The sequence below is a fragment of the Scyliorhinus torazame genome, chromosome 2, assembly GCF_047496885.1.
Source record: "Scyliorhinus torazame isolate Kashiwa2021f chromosome 2, sScyTor2.1, whole genome shotgun sequence".
Classification (NCBI taxonomy): domain Eukaryota; kingdom Metazoa; phylum Chordata; class Chondrichthyes; order Carcharhiniformes; family Scyliorhinidae; genus Scyliorhinus; species Scyliorhinus torazame.
In genome coordinates, this window is record NC_092708.1 from 191,759,567 (window position 1) to 191,780,620 (window position 21,054).

General features: G+C 48.2%; 1 protein-coding gene across 1 annotated transcript in view; it reads right to left on the reverse strand.

Annotated features, from left to right (window-relative positions):
- Positions 1-1,842: 1,842 nt before the first annotated feature.
- LOC140394479 (protein mono-ADP-ribosyltransferase PARP12-like) overlaps positions 1,843-21,054 on the reverse strand; it is a 119,170-nt gene continuing 99,958 nt past the window's right edge. The window contains exons 8-12 of the mRNA XM_072481781.1: positions 19,310-19,406; positions 17,614-17,701; positions 16,037-16,167; positions 7,529-7,680; positions 1,843-2,782 (exon numbers count right to left, since the gene is read on the reverse strand). Of these exons, the coding sequence (XP_072337882.1) occupies positions 2,463-2,782; positions 7,529-7,680; positions 16,037-16,167; positions 17,614-17,701; positions 19,310-19,406 (788 nt within the window). The 3' untranslated portion in view covers positions 1,843-2,462. The remainder of the gene's footprint in view (positions 2,783-7,528; positions 7,681-16,036; positions 16,168-17,613; positions 17,702-19,309; positions 19,407-21,054) is intronic.

A 21,054-nucleotide genomic window follows, 5' to 3' on the forward strand; every position in this document is an offset into this window, starting at 1 on the left:
TGATGAAGTCTGTGCCAGTGGTGGCATACTCATTTAAGTTGGTCGCTGAGTTCTTAAATATGGAGGTGGACTATGGGGAGAGATCAGGGGGGTGGGATTACTCTGTACTATTGACCTGAATAGACCCAATTGCCTCCTCCTGTTCTTTGGTGATTCTAATTGATGCATGAACAGTATTTGATCCTTTGAAAATTTCCAATCCAAATCTAACAAGGCAATAAAGGAACTATGGGGTATCAAATCCAAACCACTAGTGAGAGGTCTTTGCAATGAGATCTACAATACCTTGAGATCTTTGCACTCCTTGAATTCTGGCCCCCTCTGCACCCCCCAATTTTAATCACACCATCGCTGGCAGCCATGTCTTTATTCGTCTGTGTCCCAACCTCTGGAATTCCTTCCCTGAGCTACTCCACATGCTACTTAAAACAATATCTGTTTGGACAAACTACCAGCATCTGTCCTAATATCTCCTTATGTGGCCTCAGTGTCAAATTTGGTCTGATAACCCATCTATGGGGCATTTTATTTTTAAAAAATTTAAATTTAGGAGTACCCAATTAATTTTTTCCAATTAAGGGGCAATTTAGCGTGGTCAATCCACCTACCCTGCACATCTTTGGGTTGTGGGGGCAAAACCCACAGACACGGGGAGAATGTACAAACTCCAGACGCACAGTGACCCAGAGCCGGGATCGAACCTGGGACCGCGGCGCCGTGAGGCAGCAGGGCTAACCCACTGCGCCATCGTGCTGCCCTCTATGGGGCATTTTATGATAGAAGGGTTGTTAGAGTCGAACCATCAACATGTTGTCCTCATTCACTCCATAATTCTAACGTTGTGGAATGGGGGAATGACAACAAACCATTTGGTTTAGTCACATTTTAAGTTTGAGTCACATCTCTGAGCACAGAAACTTCACATTCTTACACTGCAATAGATGACACGGTAGCATAGTGGTTAGCATTGTTTCTTCACAGCACCAGGGTCCTAGGTTCAATTCCCAGCTTGGGTCACTGCCTGTGCGGAGTCTGCACGTTCTCCCCATGTCTGGGTGGGTTTCCTCCGGGTGCTCCGGTTTCCTCCCACAAGTCCCGAAAGACATGCTGTTAGGTAATTTGAACATTCTGAATTGTCCCAGGCGCCGGAGTGTGGCGACGAGGGGCTTTTCACAGTAACTTCATTGCAGTGTTAATGTAAGCCTACTTGGGACAATAATAAAGAGTATTATTATTATTAGAGAGAATTTTGCATGCTACTGATTCTCAAACGCGTGCTCTCTGAGTGGGGTTCTCAACCAACACCACAATCTTGTACAATTATTCAATATGATTGCACATTTTGACTGCTAGCTTCAGTTAGCTACCTGTCTCAGCCTAGCACCGACTGAAAACTACAATGTCGTACAACCTTACAGCACAGGAGGAGGTTGTTCAGTCCATCATGCCTGTGCTGGCTCTTGAAATGAGCTATCCAATTACCCTACTCCCCTTCTGAAGGGAGTGAACGACACACCATAACAGTTGGTTGCGTGCAAAAGATTCTCCTCCTCATGCCTCTGGCTCTTTTCTCAAGTCTTTTAAAGTCTACGCTGTCTGGGTTACCGACTCTACTGCTAGTGGAAAATGCCTTTCCTTAGTTAATTGAACAAAACCGTTCATAATTCGACACCTCTATCAAATCCCTCGTTGCTTCAAGGAGATCCAATCCCAACTTTTCCAGTCCTTCACCTCTGCTACTTGTCCCGTTAAATCTCCACCGCACCCTCCCCAAGGCCATGACTTCCTTCCTAAATTGCAGTGCCAGGGATGGGCCACAATAGTCCAACTGAGGGTGACCAGTAATTTATGAAGTTTTAATATCCCATGAATCGTTAAGACGAATACAAAACCTCATCGCAAAATTGATTCTGTCACAGAATTTAGTTATCATAACTGAATTGGTTTCTTACCACACAGTCACTGACAATAAAATAACAATTTTTGTTGATCCAGTTGATTTGGTAACCCATTAGAATGGCTGGGTAAATGATTGAAAGTCGACTGTAAAGTATGGATGAACTGAACCAAGATAGAGCAACTAGATTAAGACATTCAACGCATAAATAACAGCACGGAGGATGCAGAAAAAATGGCGTCAGACTGCCATCACTGTGGGGTTAGCATTGCTGCCTCACAGCACCAGGGACCCAGTTTAATTCTGCCCTTAGATGACTGTCTGTGTGGAGTTTGTACGTTCTCTCCGTGGGCATCCTCCGGGTGCTCTGGTTTCCTCCAACAGTCCAAAGGTGTGCAGGTTAGGTGGATTGGCCATGCTAAGTTGCCCCTTAGTGTCCAAAGGTGTGCAGGATTTGTTGCAGGGATGGGGCGAGGGACTGGGCCTAGGAAGGGTGCTCTTACGAAGGGTCCGTGCAGACTCGATGGGTCAAATGGCCTCCTCACGCACTGTCGGGATTCTATGATCACTTGGCGGACGCAGACCGTCCTGACATAACTCCCATCATCCATTGGAAGAAGCCAACTTTGTTGCTGTATTCGATGATGTACTCTGGGTAGATCTGGTGCTTCTCAAAAATGACAAAGATCGATGGGTGGGCGCCATTGTCGGTGCAGCTGTCATACAGGTTGGTGTATGTGGCATCTTTCGAAGGTGGCCTACAGTAATCTGCCCTTCCTTTGAAAAACTGGCCAACCAGAACCCTGGCTAGAAACATCGTCTTGGTGGCTGACGTAGTTGAGAAATAGTTGTCTGCGTAGGAGGCATCTCTGGCAAAGTAGCTTCCTAATGGGGGAACAAAACATTCTTTTTAAAGTTTATATATATTCGCAAAATAAAAACAATTAACAAACTGAAATTAGATTGTACCTTCCTTCACCACCCACACATCTCCCTAGCCCACAGCAGGACACCTCATGATGGAAGTCTCATCATTGGAATAGATTCAGATTCCCACCCAACACAATTTCTCAGTCTAGTTCCATTGTTGAAATAACCAGGTATTTAAAGGTCAATAGTTCAGACTTTTAGAATTGCTATTCAGAAAGATAATCCACTTATCAAGAATTTGTCATGTCCTACAGTATTTGTAATGTGTTGACCACATCTCAAACAGGAGGGTCACACCCCTGCATGAGGTGGCAGGCAGGCCACCAGCATATCCCTGGAGACTGCAGACTTGTGATTTTCTGATGGGCACCTCATGGCCCCTCACCAAAATCGAGGACTCAGAAACTCTACCTTCAAATGTGAAAATGTTTCCCTCTCTTCCTACTTTTTCAGTTCTTCTCCCTCCCATCTTACAATGGTTTCTGAAAGACGATGAAGTGGGCTGCGGTATTGATCAGTGGGCGAGCACGATGAGCAGCCCGCCGCGATGGGGCTGATGAGAGATCATCAGAAGAGCTGCAGGACAAAGTGGAGGATCTAGAGAACAGATCGCTCGGGCAGAATTTAAGGAGGGCAGCGAGGGAATGGACGCCGATGCATATGTGGCCCGAATGTTCGAGAAGCCTGCTGGGTGAAGGAGCATTTGCTCAGCCCTGGGAAGTGGACAGGGCGCACAGGGCATTTATGAGGAAGCCGCAGAGAAACAAGCCGCCGAGGGCGATGGTGGTGCGAATGCATCGGTTCCTGGATAAGGAACGGATTTTGAGGTGGGCCAGGCAGACCAGACGCTGCACCTGGGAAGGCAGCGAGCTGCGTGTCTATCGGGACCTGGGTTCAGATCTGGCCAAAAGGAGGGGGAGCTTCAATAAAGCGATGTCGGCCCTCTTTAAGAAGGGGATGAAGTTTGGCATGTTGTATCCAGCGTGTCTGTGGGTCACGTATGAGGAACAGGACTCTACTTCGGATAGCCAGAGGAGGGGATGAACTTTATCAGGGACAAGGGACTGGCAGGAGAAGGAGGTATTGAAGTTTGGAGCGGGTGTTAATGTTTGGAAAATTTTGTTAAACTTCTTTTCTTCTGGTTTGTATGAACCATTTTGTAGTATGTTTGGGGCCGTTGCTCAGTTTTGTCTTGTGGGTTTGTTTTGTTCTCGATAGGGGATGGTGGGTTGCTTTTTCTTCTTTGTATTTGTTGGGGATTGTAATGTTTGTAGAGGGAAGTTGGTTGAGGTGGGGGAAGAGGAATCAGTGGGGGGGTAGGATGCTTGGCGCCATGGGTGGGTGCTACCAGGCTAGCTGGGCGGGCTAGCTCAGGGAAGCGCAGTGGGGGGTGAGCAGGTGATAAGTTTGTTGATGGGGGTTGGGTTGTTATTTTGTTATGGAGTGGGGGGAGGGATGGGAGGGGGGTAGAAGTCTGCTGACAGGGTAGTGATTGGCGAATGGCGATAGGGTGGGGGTTGATGATGGTGGGCACCCGAGGGTGGGCCCGAGGAGGCGTGGGACGTGGGCCAGGGAGTGGTCTAGGAAGGGCTATGGTTGATCGGCAGGGAGGGCCGGGGGGGGGGGCACTCCACAAGCCTGATGGCAGTGGCGGCTTTGATGGTGTGGCGACAGTGATGGAAGTACATTGGAGTGGAGGGAGCGTCAGTGTGGGTTCCAATGTGTGGTAACCACTGGTTTGTGCTGGGGAGGCTAGAGAGAGGGTTTCAGAGGTGGCAGCGAGCTGGGATTGAACGGTTAGGGGACTGTTCATTGACAGCAGCTTTCCATGCTTGGAGGACTTGGAGAAGTTTGAGCTGCCGATGGGAATGGGTTCCGGTATCTGCAGGTGAGGGACTTTGCACGGAGGCAGATTTCAACCTTTCCACTTCTACCGCCTCAGGGGATACAGGATAAGGTAGTTTCGAAAACGAGAGTGGGGGAGGGGAAGGTCTCGGAAATTTATAAAGCGCTCATGGAGTGGGAAGGAACCCAGATAGGGGAGGTAAAGTGTAAATGGGAAGATAAGTTGGACAAAGAACTAGAGGCGGGTCTGAGGGAGGACACCCTGAGTAGAGTTAACACGTCCTCGCCGTGTGCCAGGCTCAGCCTGATCCAATTCAAGGTGGTCCACCGGGCACATATGACTGTGGCCCATATGAACAGGTTCTTTGAAGTGGTGGAGGATAGATGTGGGCGGTGTGAGCAAACCATGTCCACATGTTCTGGGCATGTCCAAAGCTTAGGGGTTTTTGGCAGGGATTTGCTAATGTCATGTCCACGGTGCTAAAGACAAGGGTGACACCGAGACCAGAGGTGGTGATTTATGGAGTGTCGGAAGACCCGGGAGTCCAGGCGGCGAGAGAGGCTGACGTTTTGGCCTTTGCCTCCTTGGTAGCCCGGAGACGGATCTTATTGGCAAAATCGGTGATGTCGGTTAGTGACGTGGTTGGGTTTCCCATGCTTGAGAAGATCAAGTTCGTCCTGAGAGGATCGAGGTTAGGGTTCATCTGGAGGTGGCAGCCGTTTATCGACTTATTTGGAGAAAACTAAGCTGTCAGCCGATATGGTGGGGCGGGGGGGAGAATAGGGATGGAGGAGGATAGAGGGAGATAGTTGAGGCAGGATCAGTGAGTGGAGGAGGAGGAATGGGGAACTGTGTGTGTAAGTAATGTTGGCTGGGTATGATCGTTGGTGGGGGGGGTTGCTATTTACTTTGTTATGCTTGCTTTTTGAAATTGTTGTTAAAAAATTACAAATGCCTAAATAAAATGTTTTTTAAAAAGAAGAATTAGAAGAAGTAGGTACCTTCGAGCCTGCTCCACCATTCAATCAGATCATGGCTGATCTCTTCCTGGTCTCAAATGCACCTCCTTGCCGGTTCCCCATATCCCATTAACCTGTTTTTAAAATCAGAAATATATCTACTTCCTTCTTGAAACCATTTAATGACTCAGATTCCACAGCACTACAGCACTATTGGGCAGCGAGTTCCACAAATTCACCACCCTCTGCGAGAAGTAGTTCCTCCTCATCCCAGTTTTAAATCTACCACCTCTCAACCTGTATCTGTGACCTCGCCTTCTAGATTGCCCCACAAGGGGAACATTTGGTCTACGTTTACTTTATCAATCCCTTTTAGTATTTTATACACCTCGATCAGATCCCCCCACATTCTTCTAAACTCCAGCGAGTATAAGCCCAAACTGTTCAATCTCTCCTCATACGTCAACCCTTTCATCCCTGCAATCAACCTGGTGAACCTCCTCTGAACTGCCTCCAAAGCCACCACATCCTTCCTCAAATAAGGAGACCAAACTGGACACAATACTCCAGATGTGTTCTCACCAACACCCTATACAATTGCAAGAACACTTCTATACTTTTATACTCCAGTCCTTTTGCAATAAACGCTGACATTCCATTTGCCTTTTTATTACATGATGTACCTGCATACCGACTTTCCGCGATTCATGAACAAAGACTCCCAGATCCCTCTGCCCAGACACATTTTGAATCTGCTTTCCATTTAGATAATAATTTGCCTTTCTATTTTTTCGGCCAAAATGGCTAACCTCACAGTTACCTACATTAAAATCCTATGCCAAATTTTGGCCCTTTCTCCTAGCCTATCTATATCTGTTAGATACATGGGAACACCATCATCTGGAAGTTCCCCTCCACGCCGCACACCATGCTGACTTGGAAATATATATCACTGTTCCTTCACTGTTGCTGGGTCAAAATCCCGTAACGCCCTCCCTAACATCACTGTGTACCTTGCACATAGAACATAGAACAGTACAGCACAGAACAGGCTCTTCGGCCCTCGATGTACTGCCGAGCTTTGTCCGAAACCAAGATCAAGCTGTCATTCTGGTGTGCTCCATGTGCCTATCCAATAACCACTTGAAAGTTCCTAAAGTCCACTATCACAGCAGGCAGTCCATTCCACACCCTAACCACTCTCTGAGTAAAGAACCTACCTCGGACATCCCTCCTATATCTCCCACCCTGAATCTTATAGTTATGCCCCCTTGTAACAGCTACATTCGCCCGAGGAAATAGTCTCTGAACGTCCACTCTATCTATCCCCCTCATCATCTTATAAACCTCTCATGTCGCCTCTCATCCTCCTTCGCTCCAATGAGAAAAGTCCTAGCTCCCTCAACCTTTCCTCATAAGACCTACCCTCCAATCCAGGCAGCATCCTGGTAAATCGATACCCACGCAAACACGGGGAAAACGTGCAAACTCCACACAGACAATGATCCAGAGTCGGGATCGAACCTGGGACCTCGGCGCCATGAGACTGCAGTGCTACCACTGCGCCACCGTGCTGCCTGGATTGTGTGGAGTTGAGGGTAGGAGGTAGACAGGAGAATGGAGTTAAGGCCATGGTCAGACCAGCCATTGATCTTATTGAATAGCAGGGCAGGCTTGATGGGCCCAATAGCCAATCCCTGCTTCTATGTCTCATGATTCTATGAGCTGCTGCTGTCATTACTGCTGTGAATTGAAGTAAAAGTTGTATGTGGCCTTCAGAGACATCTGATTTAGATTAACTTAGATCCATTAGCCCAGCTTTGTAAAAATGGCTTGACTATGAGTTCTCAGGATGGTTGTTTCAGCTGCAGATGTAAGCACGGTATTCCCTGTTACCTTTCCCGAATCCTTCTCCATGCATCCCACAGGTCCTCCAGTCGAAGTTCTCCACACAGACGGTCGCAATGGGTGAGGAATCCCAACCATAGAAAAGTTGCCTCTCGTCCACCTCCTTACCGCCATTTTTCTTATTCATCTGTTCTTTCTGCCTGTCTCACAAATACAAACACACCACTGTGACCAAACTGCCCGGAGAAAAGATTTGTTTCCCGTATGGTCCACGACAGACAACGTCTTCTGTCGCCGACCTCCAAAACCTTACAAAGCTTGGCGATGTCGATACAGGGAAAGTGGTTCTCTGGTCTGACAGCTCAGAAGAAAGGGGGTGCAATCCTACAATTAGAACAAAGCCTGCTTAGGAGTGAACTTAGTGCTTCATCACACAATGGATAGTGAGGATCTTACCCCAAAACATTACCCCAAAAGATGAGGCTAAGGGGTGATTGCAACAGAAAATCCCCAAAATGAGACTGATAAAGGTTTGGTCTGAGCCATTAACTCTGTTTCTCTCTCTCCACAGATGATGCCAGACCTGCTGAGATTTTCTATTTTGATAGTTTTGTTGGTTTGGAGTGGGTATAAAGACATATTGAACTGACTTTCATGGTCCCTCGCTGGTGGGTTTGCAGGCAGGGATTGGGGCCCATAATATTCTCCAGATGGCCCTTCCATCTCCCTCCAGCTCACCCCAACACTATGCAATTTTATGATGGAGCAGGTGAGCCTACACTATCCCATCTGTCCATACCCTAATTTAGGCCCTTAATTGGGCAATTGATGACCATTTAAGGGCATTTTCCGACAGACTCAATCTTGAGGCTACTGGGAGGAGTTCAGGGGAAGAGGGGGAAGCCCCAGCAAATCACTACTTGAGCCTTGGATGGGTTCGGAAGGGTTGTCGTTATTGCCCCCAAAAGTCTCCTTTTCTCATTGGCCATTTGCCCCCTCCCCTTCAGGTTTGTCTTCCGCGATTACTCACCCCCACCACCCCAGTCTCTCCAAGAAGAACCCCAGATCCCTCTCCCCACTCACTTCATGCCTCAATTCCTCTGCCCGTCCTAAGACCACCGACACTTCCCTGGTTCTGGACTCCATGGGTTGGATTCTCCACCCCACCGTGCCACATTTCTGCCCCGACCCGCCGGCGGGATTCTCCGTTATGCCAGCTGGTCAACGGGGTTTCCCGTTGTGGGGCAGCCATCGGGAAACCTCCGGGCGCCAGCAAAATGCAGAAACACGCCGACGGAGAATTCCGGCCCAAATATGGGACCTGGGGCCTGCTTATAGTCCCCATCCTGGCCACTTCTACTCCTGGTGAGACTACAGAGTTGCTGACCAATCAGATTGGCCAACATCAGCTCTCTGAGGCAGGACTTCCTCCTTAGTGAGGGGCAGATGGTCCGACTCCAGACAATCAACGCTCCTTGGAATGTTCAGTGACTGCGGGGCAGCCAATATTAGTGGGGATGTGTTCATCACTGACTCTTTGGGTGAGGGTTGAGAAATCCAAAAAATCCTGCCCATCGAACCAAGATGGGTAAATGGAGTTAAAATTCACACCAGCCATGATCAGATTGGGTGGAGGAAAAGGCTCAAGGGGCTGAATGGCCTCCTTCAGTTCCTATGTTCCGATAAGGGAGGGGAAGAAAATAGCAAGAATGTTTCTCACCATCTGCTCCATTTTGGATTAACTATGGGTTAACTCCTATCACCACTGCAAATCTCAGTGCCCGAAAGGTTGGGCAATCAGCCAGCGTACATCAGCACAGCTTCCTCAGTTATAATGAGGGATGTTCAACTCTATTCACCAGGACGGTCCCTGCAGTCTGGAGGGTGGACCGGTTTTAATTTGTGTTTACTCTGAATCCAGCCAATGCTGCTCTGACAGCTGTGATACAGTGGGCCTCACTCTCGCCCCTGAGTTCACTGCCCTGAGCATCAGGTCAATCAAGGCTGGCCCTCCGGTGCAGTACTGAACAAATGCTACATTGTCGGAGGCACTGCCTTTCAAATGCCGGTTAGAGCAAGATCCCGTCTGCCCCCTCTGAGGGACAGAATAGATCCGACAAGAACAGTAGAGGAGTTATCCCCAGTTTCCTAACCAGCCAACCATCATCAAAATAAATTCTCTGTGGGGAGGAGGGGGGTCATTATTGAGTTATTTGCAGGATCTTGCTGTGCATAAATTGGTTATCTCATTTCCTACATTAAAAACAATGACTACCTTTAAAACAAGTACTTAATTGGCTGTATAGATTTTTTGGGATATCCTGGAGTATTGTGTACAGTATTGCTCTCCTTATTTAAGGAAGGATGTAAACTTGTAGGAAGGATTAAAGAAGAATGTATTTAAGGAAGGCTGGGCAGCACGGTAGCACAAGTGGCTAGCACTGTGGCTTCACAGCGCCAGGGACCCAGGTTCGATTCCCCGCTGGATCACTGTCCGTGAGGAGTCTGCGTGTTCTCCCCGTGTCTGCACGGGTTTCCTCCGGGTGCTCCGGTTTCCTCCCACAGTCCAAAGACGTGCAGGTTAAGTGGACTGGCCATGCTAAATTGCCCTTAGTGTCCAAAACGTTTGGAGAGGTTATTGGGTTACGGGGATAGGGTGGAAGTGAGGGCTTAAGTGGGTGGGTGCAGACTCGATGGGCCGAATGGCCTCCTTCTGCACTGTATGTTCTATGTAAATGCATTAGAAACAGTTCAGACAAGGTTTACCAGACTAATACCTGGAATGGGCAAGTTATCTTACAAGGAAAGGTCAGAGAGAAAAGGTTTATGTTCACTGGAGTTTCGAAGAGTAAGAGACAATGTAATCGAAACCTTTCAGATCCTGAGGGATATTGACAGGGTGGATGTGGAGAGAATGCATCCTCTTTTGGGAGAATCTAGAACTAGGGGTCACTGTTCAAAAATAAGAGGTCGCTCATTTAAAATGGAGAGGAGGAAAATAAATTTCTCTCAGAGGGTCGTGAGTCTCTGGAACTCTTCCTCAAAAAGCAGTGGAAGCAGAATCTTTGAATATTTTTAAGGCAGAACTGGATAGATTCTTGATTAACTAGGGGGTGAAAGATTATCGGGGACTAGGCGGAAAGTTAAAATCAGATCAGCCATGATCTTATTAAATAGCGGAGTAGGCTCTAGGGGTGGAGTGGCCTACTCCTCCTAATTCATATGTTCGGAAGCGTACAAGTCATTACATAAATTGAAGTCTGTCTTCTCTATGTATACCTACATATCCAGATGCTACATCGATCACTACAGTTTGTGTATAGAACTATCAATCAGTCCACAGCACATGGTGTGATCGGAGAAATACATTTGATGAAGCTTCAGCATTTGATCCTAAAAGTGCAATTATTTTCAACTCCTGGGGACCACAAGGTGCAACAGGCTCTCCTCCTCCTTTCTTACCAATCTGTCCTTCCTAAAACTATTCTTTATATTGACCACTTGTTTTCTTGAAAGAAACTATAAAGAACGCTTGAGGTCTTCCATGACCAATGGGTGCCGTGAGGACTGGGGTGCATCATCAGATCTGGGAAAGATATTTTGTTTTAATTTTGTAAGCTTTCTTTTGAAGTTTTGATTTTTGTTACAACTGTCCCACCAGAGTGTCACCGCATCCTCCCCACCCAGGTTTGTTAGTTTATTTTTGATTATTTTGGTTTTATTTAAAGAAATATTATTGTCAGGGAAACAGAGGTAGCATTGAGTGATTTCTATTTGTATTGTTAAATATTAGAAATAAGGTGTAGCTTTAAGTGGGTTTAATTTAGTGTTGCTGTGTAAGGAAGGGGAAACATTTACTTAGATTCATTCTAGACAAAGGTGGTTGTGTGTGCGGGGGTTTGGTCAGCCAAAACTATGTTTCTAATGTGCTTGGAGAGGGTTACAGCATGCAAAGTAAATAAGCTGGGAGAAGTATACAGTCATTGTTTATCATAGATTATCATAGAATTTACAGTGCAGAAGGAGGCCATTCGGCCCATCGGGTCTGCACCGGCTCTTGGAAAGAGCACCCTACCCAAGGTCAACACCTCCACCCTATCCCCATAACCCAGTAACCCCACCCAACACTAAGGGCAATTTTGGGCACTAAGGGCAATTTATCATGGCCAATCCACCTAACCTGCACATCTTTGGACTGTGGGAGGAAACCGGAGCACCCGGAGGAAACCCACGCACACACGGGGAGGATGTGCAGACTCCGGACAGACAGTGACCCAAGCCGGAATCGAACCTGGGACCCTGGAGCTGTGAAGCAATTGTGCTATCCACAAAGCTACCGTGCTGCCCTTTAGTAACCATGAGCACCTTTAGGGTAGGAAGGCTTTTGAGTTTGGTTTTAGCTGGATTTATAGTAGCTGGAGCTGGGGCAGCACGGTGGAGCAGTGGGTTAGCATTGCTGCCTCACTGCGGCGAGGTCCCAGGTTCGATCCCAGCTCTATCCGTGTGGAGTTTGCACATTCTCCCCATGTTTGCCTGGGTTTCGCCCCACAACCCAAAGATGTGCAGGGTAGGTGGATTGGCCACGCTGGTTAGGCCAGCATTTATTGCCCATCCCTAGTTGCCCTTCAGAAGGTGGTGGTGGGTTGCCTTTTGGAACTGCTGCAGTCCTTGAGGTGTAGGTACACCCACTGTGCTGTTAGGACAGGTGTTCCAGGATGTTGCCCCAGCGATAGTGAAGGAACAGCGATATATTTCCAAGTCAAGGTGGTGAGTGACTTGGAGGGGCACCTCCAGGTGGTGGGATTCTCATGTATTTGCTGCTCTTGTCCTTCGATGGTAGTGGTCATGGATTGGGAAGATGTTGTTGAAGGAACCTTGGTGAGTTACTGCAGTGCATCTTGTAGATGGTACACACGGCTGCCACTGTTCGTTGGTGGTGGAGGATTTGATTGTTTATGGAAAGGGCAACAATGAAGCGGGCTGCTTTGTCCTGGATAGTGTTGAGCTTCTTGAGTGTTGTTGGAGCTGCGCTCAAGTGGAGAGTATTCCATTGCACTCCGGAGTTGTGCCTTGTCGATAGTGGACAGGCTTGGGGGGTTCAGGAGGTGAGTTACTTGCCGTAGGATTCCTAACCTTCGACCTATCCTGGTAGCCACAGTATTAATGTGACTAGTCCAGTTAGTTTCTGATCAATAGTAACCCACAAGGTGTTAATGAGGGGGATTGTAGCCATCTGGGATGGCCACTTACAACAAGAAACATGGACGTTCGCAAAGCCTAAAGGGAAATGTGGACAATGTAAGATTCAGGCAGGCACAGAGCCTGAATATATATTCGTGAGCAGAGAATCCAGACAGCATCGAAACCCTCAACCGATGAGCATTTTAATGGCCCATCTCCGTAAGACAAAGGATTGATACTCAGGTAACCGATACAAGCCCAGACATTTCGGCGCCACTCCCTTCACTCAGAAAGCATAAACAGCAGGGTCAATGACCGCTTAGGACACGCCCAGCCATCAAGGCACCCACCCCTTTATTGGCTCAGATCGAATACAGTGATCGGGAACTGCCCAATTAATTGGGTCCAAACCTAAGGACCGCCCAAAAGAGCACGAAACTCCCCAAGGATAAAGAGAGACACTGCCATGTGTTCGACCTCTTTTGGACCTGGTGCTCCAGCAACGTCCACCTCCAATTGCAGCACCACCAGAAGCAAATTCATGTTCAATGCCCGCTACCAGACGGATGAGCCCAGCTGAGCAGCAGTTACTTCTCCAGACCCAGCAGATCCAGATTCGAACAACGGCCACTGTTCCTCTGACCTAAGCCGGGTGCCTGAAGTTAAGTACAGGTTGTCATAGTTGATAGGTGTAGTTTAACTAGTAGTGTTTATGTTGCATGATAATTGTGTATGTAAATAAAGTACCCTTGATCGTGAACAATAACTGGTGTTTGGCTCTTTGATCGATATCTGGGTGAACCTTGTGGTGGTATCATTTGATACCTGGCGACTCTGAGCAATATAATATCGATATCTAAAGAAAGAAGGGCAACCTTATTGATTGCTATATTTATAGCAGGTAAAAAAGGCAACAGGACTCAGCTGGATATTGTCCAGGTCTTGCTGCACTTGAACACGGACTGCTTCATTATCTGAGGAGATGCTGGTGCTGAACATTGTGCCCCGCACGACATGGCAGACCCACAGAGCGGGTCGGCCACTATCTTAAAACACTGGCCGGGATTCTTCAAAACGGCGGCTAAGTGTTTCACGCCGGCGTCAACGGGCCTCTTGGCCCAGCGATTCCGTGGCACACAGGGGGCCAGCAAGGCGCAGGAGTGCTTCACGCAGCTCCAGCCCTGCACGTCCGGCCGCAGGTCCGTGCATGCGTGCGCCGGCCGCTCCCGCGCAACAAGGCGGACCCACACAGTGGCCCGCCGCGGAAGTAGGTAGGCCCACCCCAAATCGCGCGCGCCCGCCGATCGGTGGCCCCCGATCGCGGGCCTGGCCGTCGTGGTGGCCCCCCCCCCCCGGAGACTGATCACCCCGCTCCCCACCAGGACGGCCACTGCAGCCGTCACGGCGTGCTCCCGCCGGGTGAAAGCATATGTGAACCACGCCGGCGGGAACTTGGCTGGTCGACTGCAGAGAATCGCCGCGGGGCCTCTTTCAATGGCCCTCGACTGGCGCCGCGTCGACCGCGCGCGACTGGCGCCAATTCTACAGTCGACAGAGCTTCGCATCCCGATGTCGGACCCGATCGCGGGTCTGACGCCCCATTCTCCGCCCCCGCGCCGAGCGCGATTTCGGCACAGCGGCTCGGAGAATCCAGGCCACTATCTTTGAAAACTATACATTTGTGAAGCTAAACAAGTATTGTATCATAATCAAACTTTTCCTGTTTAATAATTGTTTTTCTTGTTGTTAAAGCTAATTAATAGTACGTGACTCTGTTCTTCCATATTTTCTAATAAAAAAGCAAAAATAAGGGTCGGAGAATCCCCGGGGGACGGCGCGAATCGGCCCCGCCGCCCCGACACCGGCTGCCGTATTCTCCGGCGCCGGGGTTCATGCCACGCTGGTCGGGGATGGTTGGCTGCAGCCCCCTGGAATTCTCCGGGCACCGATGGGCCGAGCGGCCATCCATGTTTGGCCAGTCTCGCCGGCGTGGGTTACGTATGGTCCCACACGGCGGGACCTGGCAGGTAAGTCGGCGGGGCCGGTCCTCGGGGAGGCACGGGGGGATCCAGCCCCGGGGGGGGCCCCCATGGTGGCCTGGCCCGCGATCGGGATCTACCGATCTGTGGGCGGGCCTGTGCCATGGGGACACTCCTCCTTCCGCGCCGGCCGCTGTAGGGTTCCGCCATGGCCGGCGCAGAGAAGACAACCCCCTGCACATGCGCGCCAATATAAGCCGGCCGGTCTGCGCATGCGCGGAACCATGCCGGCGGTTCCGTGCATGCGCGAGATCACGCCGGCCCTTCGGCGCATGCACAGCCCCTTCGGCACCGGTTGGAGCGGCGGCAACCCCTCCAGTGTTTACCTCGCCCCCGGAAGTGCGGAGAATTCCGCACTTTCGGGGGCTGTTGACGCCGGAGTGGTTGGCACCGGTTCGCCTGCCGGAGTGGGGACCTAGTCCCCAGAAGGGAGAATCCTGTCTATGATCTTTTGAGCCAAAATTAAATTCTGAAATCTTCCTACCCAGTTGTAACACCAACTGGGATCGCAAACTGTGCATCATCAGCTTCCAAAACGACATTTTAATTTAATTAGATAGGTTTCCTTTCTAATTTTGTCATTGGTTACAGTTGCCCTTTAAGAGGCCTTTAAGACAAACTTGCAGGAGCTGGAGTGCATCAGCAGCCCTGAAATTGCTATTTTAAATAGATAAGTTTCTTGTGATGTACCCCTTTAAGGCATCGTTCATTTATTATTTACTCAAATGAGTATAAAGGAAATCTTCTGGGACACTGAGTGCTGTTAAGTCTTTGGCAGAGGTCTGTGATGCTGCATTATGTGAGTAAACCAATGATCAAGAAAAAGAATCTGTGTCTAGTTTCATACTCGCTCCTGTGAAGCCTCTTGGGACATTATTCCATGACATTAGATGATCTGTGTAAATATGTTATTGTTGTGTCTCTGTTGGTAGTTCTCTAGCCTCTGAATCACAAGGTTCTTGGTTCAAGTCCCACTCCAGGGCTTGAGCACAAGAATAAATCAATGCTAACACTTTAACACAGCACTGAGGGAGTGCAGCACAGCCTTTCGTATGGGATGTTAAACTGAGCCCCTCGGGTTGGTGGAAAAGATCCCAAAGGACTATTTTGAAATGGGAAGAGAGTTCTCTCTGGTGTCCTGGCCAATAATTATCCCTCAAATCAACATTACAAAAGCAGAGGAACTGGTCATTATCACCTTACTGTCTGTGGGATCTTGCTGTGCACAGATTGACTACTGCGATTCCTACGTTATGAAACAACCTTACTTCATTGGTTGTAAAGCTCTTTTGAGGTGACTGTTACTCATATAAATACCACGTTGCTTATCACGAACCATTGAAAGATTTCCCAAAGGGCCAGGTTTTGGATCCGTTCGATTTTCCTGATCACACTATTCCTCATCGTTCTCTGAAAGAGGGACTGCACCCGTTTATATTCCACTGAAGATTCAGGCACAAGGACGAGCTACAGAGAGAAGGTTAACAGTCAGAATCACAGAGCAGTGGCTAATGTAATCACCATTAAACAGAGCGAGGCTGCATATATTTATTTCACTTCAACCATCCTTTTGAGAATGTAGATATAAAAACAGAGCATTATGGCCACACAAGGAAAAGGAGTTGGGTTAATGGATGAGATGGGAAGCAGTGTATATCCCATGTGTCTGAACAAAGACTTTGAATTTATGTGGCAACTTTCACAACATTGCTGTGTTCAAACCGGCTGCCCGTTTCCAAAACAAAGTCCCACCGTTCACAACTTCCTTGTTCGCGTTTATATTTATCTGCGCTTTGTCCATCACATCGCCTGTCACGATCAAATGTGTATCCGCATTTTCTTTCCCCAAGGAGAAGGCAGCCACGACAGAACAGAGACCTCGACATGTTTTAATGAGGAGTTGGTGTCAAAGTCACCATTAGCGCTGGATGTAAACATTTAATTCTCTAATTTCGAAATGTTCGCCAGTTTTAAGGTGGTTCATTTTTTTTCTTAAATGAGGATTGTCACATTTAAAATTTCCTATTTGCTCAGAGGCTCCCCTAGTCTGCCTGCCATACACAGTTACCACAATGTACTGCACAAACCAACGTTGCCCTCGCATTGCTGGAACCTATCTCATTGACTCCCGTTGAAAAGCATGTTCATCAGCATGGAGTGAGGCACTGCATAGGGTAAACGGGACCTCCTCATGTGCAAGGATGAGCCTGATACAGTTTAAGGTGGTGCACAGGGTGCATATGATTCAGGTGAGAATGAATTCTCTTTCAGGGGGTAGCAGATGAGTGTGAGAGGTGTGGGCGGGCATGCTTTGGGGTTGCGGAAAATTGGGAAGATTCTGGCGGGAGTGTTCGCAGTCTTAGCCAGGGTAGTGGAGGAAGGAGTGGATCCGGACCCTTTGGTGGCAATATTTGGTGTTTCAGAGGAGCTGGAGCTTATGAACAGGAGGAAGGCCGATGTCTTGGCCTTCGCCACTCTGATTGCACGGCGGCGGATTTTGCTGGAGTGGCGGTCGGCATCGCCACCAGGGGTAGCGGCTTGGTTGGGTGACCTGTACGACTTCCTGTGATTGGAGAGGATAAAGTATGAGTTCAGGGGCTCTTCAGGGGGGTTTGGGGAAAGGCAGGGGATGTTTGTGACCGTGTTTGAGGGGCTGTTCGTCATGGGGGAGGAGGGGGTTAAAAAGGGGAAAAATCTGTGCAGACTGTATGGTTGATTGTAGGGAAGCATGTTTCCCGGGGTGTTTGCTCGCTGAACCTGTTCTGATACATGTTTGTAATAAAATACATTTTTTTAAAAAGAAAGAAAAGCATGTTCATCATTCATGATTTTGACGATTAAGAGGGAACATAACCCAACAGAGCATCGAGCGAGATGGGAGTTAACATTGCTTTACCAGCTGACAGTCTTTACCTTATATCCATTGGTTGGCTGAGCTGACATTTCCCAGTGTGTTGGAGTGGCTTTGTTTTGGGGTGGATCCTCTTTTACCGGGACATTCCTGTGAGAGAAAGACAGCGATCAATTGAAGAGCCTTTCCATGGTATTAAATGCTGGGTTGTACTGTTCAACGGAGTAAGAAATTATGTTGAGGCTGATGTTGCATTTTAGAACATTTGGAAACTAGGATTATGACATTCGATCGTCCCGCTGTTCAATCAGATGACAGCAGATCGGTAGTTCTACTTTTTCCTTCTTTGGGGGTGTTGCTTGAGGGAAAGATATTAGCTGGGACACTGGGAATAACTTCCCTGCTCTGCTTCAGAATAGTCCCATGGGATCTTTTACATCTACCTGAGTGGGCAGATGAGAACTTGGCTCATCTGAAAGACAGCACCTCCGACAGTGCAGCACTCCCTCGGTACTGCACTGGAGGGTCAGCCTTGAACAGGATGATTCGGAGGTGAGAGGTTCTGCCACCTGATCCATTGCTCCTTTCACCGCTGGCCCAAATCCTTTCCTGATCTAACAAAATCTTCAGATCTCAATTTTGAAAGCTCCAATTGACCAAATGCTTCCTAATCACCCCCACTCGCCCGACTCCAATTTGAAGTGTTTTTGGCGATATTTAACCATTTTGTTTCTTTCTGAATTGAATTGTGTTTAAGGATTGTGTTTTAAAGTAAACAGTTTGTATTGTCCAGACACTCGCCAACACTAAGGGCATTCAAATGGTCATTGGATAGACATATGGACGATAAGGGAATAGTGTAGATGGGCTTTAGAGTGGTTTCACAGGTCGGCACAACATCGAGGGCCGAAGGGCCTGTACTGCGCTGTAATGTTCTATGTTCTATATGTAGCTAGAGGCTGCATGTCATTGAAGAAGTGTGAGGAACAATGCAAATCAGTCACTCCCAATCTGACACAACAAGGATGTGTAACCTCCTCCCAGGCCTGTTAGCTGGATGACCAGGGGCTACGTTTGTTGGCCCTCTTGGAATGAATAACAAGAGAAACAAGAGGAGCAAGCCATTTGGCCCCTTGAGCCTGCTCCAACATTCAGAACTATCATGGCTGATCTTGGGTTTTAACTCCCCTTTCCCACCCGCTCCCCAAATCCTGATTCCCTGAGAGACCGAAACTCTGTCTCTCCCCAGCCTTAAATGTATTGAATGATGGGGCATCCGCAAGCCCCTGTGCTAGAGAATTCAAGAGTCACAACCCTTTGTGTGAAGAGATTTCTCCTCATCTCAGTCCTAAATGTTCATCCCCTTATCCTGAGACTGTGCCGCCTGTTTTAGATTCTCCGACCAACGTAACGAATCTCTCAGAGTCCACCCTGTCAAACCCCTCAGAATCCTGTATGTTTTAATGAGATTGCCACTTGTTCTTCTGAACTCCAGAGAATATATATCCAATTTACTCGGCCTGTCATCATAGGGCAACCCCCTCGTCCCAGAGACTAATCTAGCGAACCTTCTTTCTACCGCCTCCAATGCAAGTATATCTTTCCTTAAACGTGGAGACCAAAACTGTGCAAAATATTCAAAATGTGGTCGCACTAAAACGGTGAAGAATTGTGGCACTTGTCAATCACTGCCATATGGCACTGCCAATCCACCTTCAACCTGGCATCATCAGAGAATTCACACTCAAACGTCAGTACCTGTACATCCGCCTTTCCATTTCCTGCTCCGCGACAAAGCGAGGCCGCCTTCGGACTTCCCTGCATGTTCCAAGAATAGTGTTTCTCTGATTCATTGCTGAATAGGAAGGAAAATAATTTAATAGCTCCAAACTACACAAAAAGAACGGCATTTTTTTTAGTTACAAAATAGAAAGGTAGGGAATTTGCACAATCTCCCAAGACAACAAAACCGTGTTCCTCACTCTACCTTCCAAACAATTACCAAAGCAGTGTCCTAAGTGTGTAACTAGGTTTTATATTGGCTGGGGGTTTGGGACAATTGTGAAGATTCCTACTTCTCTGTGTTCTTGCAAGTGCTTAATCTCCTAATGCTTCCATTATTCAACCTTTCAGCTGTGGATAGAGGTTGTGTGAAACTGGATGGATTCACTCCTCGAGGACAAAATGGACACCTAGTTGAGGACTGGTGAATACATGATGAATGGCAGGACCCAGGGAAGCACCAAGGACCAATGGGACCTTGATGTGCATGTTCTGTGATCCCTTAAGGTAGCATGGTGGGTGGATGAAGTGGTTAAGAAGGCATATGGTATACTTGCCTTAATTAGCCGCTTCTCGACCTTTTGGCTAAGATGAGCCTGGGATCAGGTGTAATGCCTGGATCTGGTATTTGAATTTGAATTGGTTTTTGGAGCAGGCAAGGAGCTGGATTAGGGGTTTGCCCCTGTCCACACTCGAGCTCTGGCTTTGCAACTCTGATAAAGTAATTAACAAAAAGAAATTAGCCGAGGCATAGAGTTTAAGAAGTTATGCTGGAGCTGTATAAAACATTGGTTAGGCCACAGCTAGAGTATTGTGTGCAGTTCTGGGATCCACATTGCAGGAGGGATGTGAAAGGTCTGGACAGGATACAGAGGATATTTACCAGGATGTTGCCTGGTCCAGGAAGTTTTACTTATGAAGAGATTGGATAGACTGCGGTTGTTTTCCTTGAGCAGAGGAGACTGAGTGGGGACATGATTGAGATGTATAAAATTATGAGGTGCATAGAGAGAGTAGACAGGAATAAACTTTTCCCCTTGGTGGAAGGATCAATGACCAGGAGGCATAGATTTAAGGTCAGAGGCAGAAGGTTCAGAGGGGATGTGAGGAAAAACATTTTCACCCAGAGTGGTGGGCAGTCTGGAACTCGCTGCCTGAAAGGGTGGTGGAGCTCGAGACCCTCATAACATTTAAGAAGTATGTGGATGTGCACTTGCTTTCTCGGCATCCATCGCCACTACTATCTCCGTTTCTCCCTCTGGTGGGGCCATCATCATTACCCCTAACAACCTCCGTATATTCGTGTTCAGCTGTCTCCCCTTCACAAACCCAGTTTGGTCCTCGTGGACCACCCCCGGGACACATTCCTCTATTCTCATTGCCATTACCTTGGCCAGGACCTTGGCATCTACATTTAGGAGGGAAATAGGTCTATAGGACCCGCATTGTAGCGGGTCCTTTTCCTTCTTTAAGAGAAGCGATATCGTTGCTTCAGACATAGTCGGGGGCAGTTGTCCCCTTTCCTTTGCCTCATTAAAGGTCCTCGTCAGTACCGGGGCGAGCAAGTCCACATATTTTCTATAGAATTCGACTGGGAATCCATCCGGTCCCGGGGCCTTTCCCACCTGCATGCTCCTAATTCCTTTCACCACTTCTTCTACCTCGATCTGTGCTCCCAGTCCCACCCTTTCCTGCTCTTTCACCTTGGGAAATTCCAGCTG